Source organism: Seriola aureovittata, chromosome 4, assembly GCF_021018895.1.
Source record: "Seriola aureovittata isolate HTS-2021-v1 ecotype China chromosome 4, ASM2101889v1, whole genome shotgun sequence".
Classification (NCBI taxonomy): Eukaryota; Metazoa; Chordata; class Actinopteri; order Carangiformes; family Carangidae; genus Seriola; species Seriola aureovittata.
In genome coordinates, this window is record NC_079367.1 from 21,671,540 (window position 1) to 21,674,445 (window position 2,906).

The following is a 2,906-nucleotide window of genomic DNA, read 5'->3' on the forward strand; positions in this document are numbered from 1 at the left end:
CAGAATTATATTTTAGTAGTTGAATGGAGGGTTGCCACCATAATCTATAAATATTAAATTGGCATATCTTGGCATTATTTATTTTTTTTTTTTTAAAAACACTTCACTTCGTCATAACAGATCTGTGTGTTCAATATCACAATATAGTGACTGCATCATGACGTCAGTGGTCTTGGTAGTCAGATTAGCCATCGCAACTACAAAGAAAGTCTGGTTGGATGCCGAATTATCAGGCCACTGTCAAATGGGGTGCCACTTTGGTCAGCCAGTGGACCATCAAGACATTCATGTAGTTCTTTTTTTTGCCGGCCTTTCCCAGCCTTCTCTTTGTGCCTGTCATTCAGGGTGCAAGTCAGTCTGACCATGCAGTCTCCACCATCAGAAAACCTCACCAATATTATTGCAGCACTTGCCTGATAAGAGCACTAGCCCTTCCTTAGCCATCTCTCCTTCTTGACAATCTTATTGTTATTGTAATTCTTATGTTGTGTAGTATAAACTGCTGTCACAAAGCCCTGTAATCGACTCCACTTCACTGCTGGTCACTGCAATAATCTCTCATCAATAATCTCTCGTCTCCAGTCCCAATTAATCCCCTGCATGCCCCCTGTTGCTAAATGGCTGGTATAGTCGTGTGCTACTCAGTCCAAGCTACTTTGTTTGTTTCCTATTTATATAGCCAAGGCTCTGTAGGATCACCAGATTTTATTTTTAGTACACATACAGAATGGACATCTACTGGACGATGGAGAGATATGTACCTCATTTGACAAAGTGTATTGAATTAGGATTACCTACTCCACCTTCATTTATTATTTTGTTTATTTCTTTATTTATTTTTTATACATGACAAGTAATGTATAGCATTTCAGCTCAAGAAATAAACGTTTCCCCCATAAAGCAATAAATGAGAAGACTCAATATATATTAAACATGATGTTATTAAAGTACCTGAAATTCAGGAAAAATCTGAAATCAACTGAAAATAGACTGGAGTCTGGAGACTGTGGACTGGCCAGCAACTGGAAACTATGGAGAATCACTGTTCTGTGCCCTCTCCATGATGATTCTTTATACTCTCCTGATACAGCTTTTCATTATTGTAACATTGGATGAAACAATTGTGAAACACATCATGAAGAAGCTAAGGGCAATATATTTACTAACTGTTTAAATATTGTATACCACACTTTAACTTAAAAGCCTTCAGCACTGCAAACTAATTGACCATTTTTACCCTTATCTTAGCTATAAATAATGTGATATATATAAAATATTAAGAGTATGTAGAGTTTGGGAGAGATGATATGTATATATATTTTTTTCCATTTCTTCTAAGCGAGTGTGTGAATGGTCCAGAGAAAGGTCTTCTAGAACAAACACTTACTGACATATTCTAGACAGCGAGGAAACGTGTCAGACTTCATCGGAAGAGGAAACAAATGTGACAATATCTGATGGCTCAAAGCTCACTATTTATACCATGAAGAAAAGAAGTATACTGCCTTAAAATACAAAAGACAACAACAACATCCTTCAATGAAATTCCTTCTTGAAGATCTTTGACTACGGTTTACATTGACAAAGATCACAAGGCTTGCTGGCTCATTATCAGTGAGCACAGCCCATTAAGACCAGTTCAACATCCACAGTAGTCACAGAAAAATACAGAATGCATATAGAACGTGATAAACTGTTAATTTAATTTGTCAATAAAATTTTTTTATACAAGCCAAAGGAGGCATAGTGTTTCAGTGCTTGAAAAAAAACTTCATCTCTGAGGCCATAAATGAGAGGACTCAGACATCTCGGTGCAAGATAAAACAGTAAGAAATTTAAGTACCTGACAATTTTGTATAGACTTAAGTTAATATGAAACAAAGCACTTTCAATGAACGGGCACCACAGCTGGATGAGACAGAGCAGCAGCTGAAAACCATGAAGAGCCACTGTTCTGAGCCCTTTCTTTGATGACTTTTTAACTTCTCCTGATGCAGCTTTGGCCACTTTCATTATTTTAATATAGGAGAAAACAATGATGATACTCATAATCAAAAACTGGAATTGATATACAGCTGACCTAAGATTATGCTGCCATATGTAAAACATTAATAACTCAGCTATACATATCTGATATTTTGTGTAGAAGCTGTGAGATGCTGATGCAAAGAAGGTGGAGAGAATAAGAATGCAGGGCACAGAGCTGATGCCATGAATGATGAGGATACAGTTCATTGTATTACGTGTAGAGCTCAGCTCTCCATGGCGCAGGGGCATGCAAATGGCCACATAGCGCTCCAGGGTCATTGCTGCCAGAGTAACTGGTGTGACTGTAATATACAGAAGTATCAAAACAGAGATAATGATGCATATCCAAACTTGAATGGTAATACGAAAATGGTTGAGGATGAGAAGGATATCCGCCATGAATAACAACAAACTATCTGACAGTAAAGTGAGAGCAAATAAGATGTAGCGAGCAGTTGTGTAGAAATACTCCTTTTTAAAAAAGGTTATGATGAGCAACAAGTTGATGAAAAGAAAAATCATCACCAGCATATGCACAACAACGAACTGGACCTTTCGCAGCAAGAAATCATCACCAGTCAATGAGTTGTTAGCAGCCATATATCTTCATATGTTTTCTAAGCAAACACACACTTTTCTGAGGCACTACCGAAAATCCACTTAAGTGTCATTATGTAACATGTCTGTCAATACAAAATCAGATTCTTTTTGCAAAATGATCAAAGTTCATCTGAATTACTTGGATGCCGTGTTAAAGACAGCAGTTTACCAAACCCTCCATGTTGTTTAAAGATTAATGTCTTCTGCTGAGCTCTGTTCAGCCTTCTGAGAGAGGGCTGTGCGCAATGACTTTAAAGACTACAGCATCTAAAAATAAC

The 2,906-nt window shown here is 37.3% G+C and overlaps 1 protein-coding gene across 1 annotated transcript; it reads right to left on the minus strand.

Annotated features, from left to right (window-relative positions):
* Positions 1 to 1,701: 1,701 nt before the first annotated feature.
* On the minus strand, positions 1,702 to 2,628 carry LOC130167769 (odorant receptor 131-2-like). The gene has a single exon (XM_056374257.1). The coding sequence runs from the start codon at positions 2,626 to 2,628 to the stop codon at positions 1,702 to 1,704; it is 927 nt and encodes a 308-aa protein (XP_056230232.1).
* Between the last annotated feature and the right edge of the window lie 278 nt (positions 2,629 to 2,906).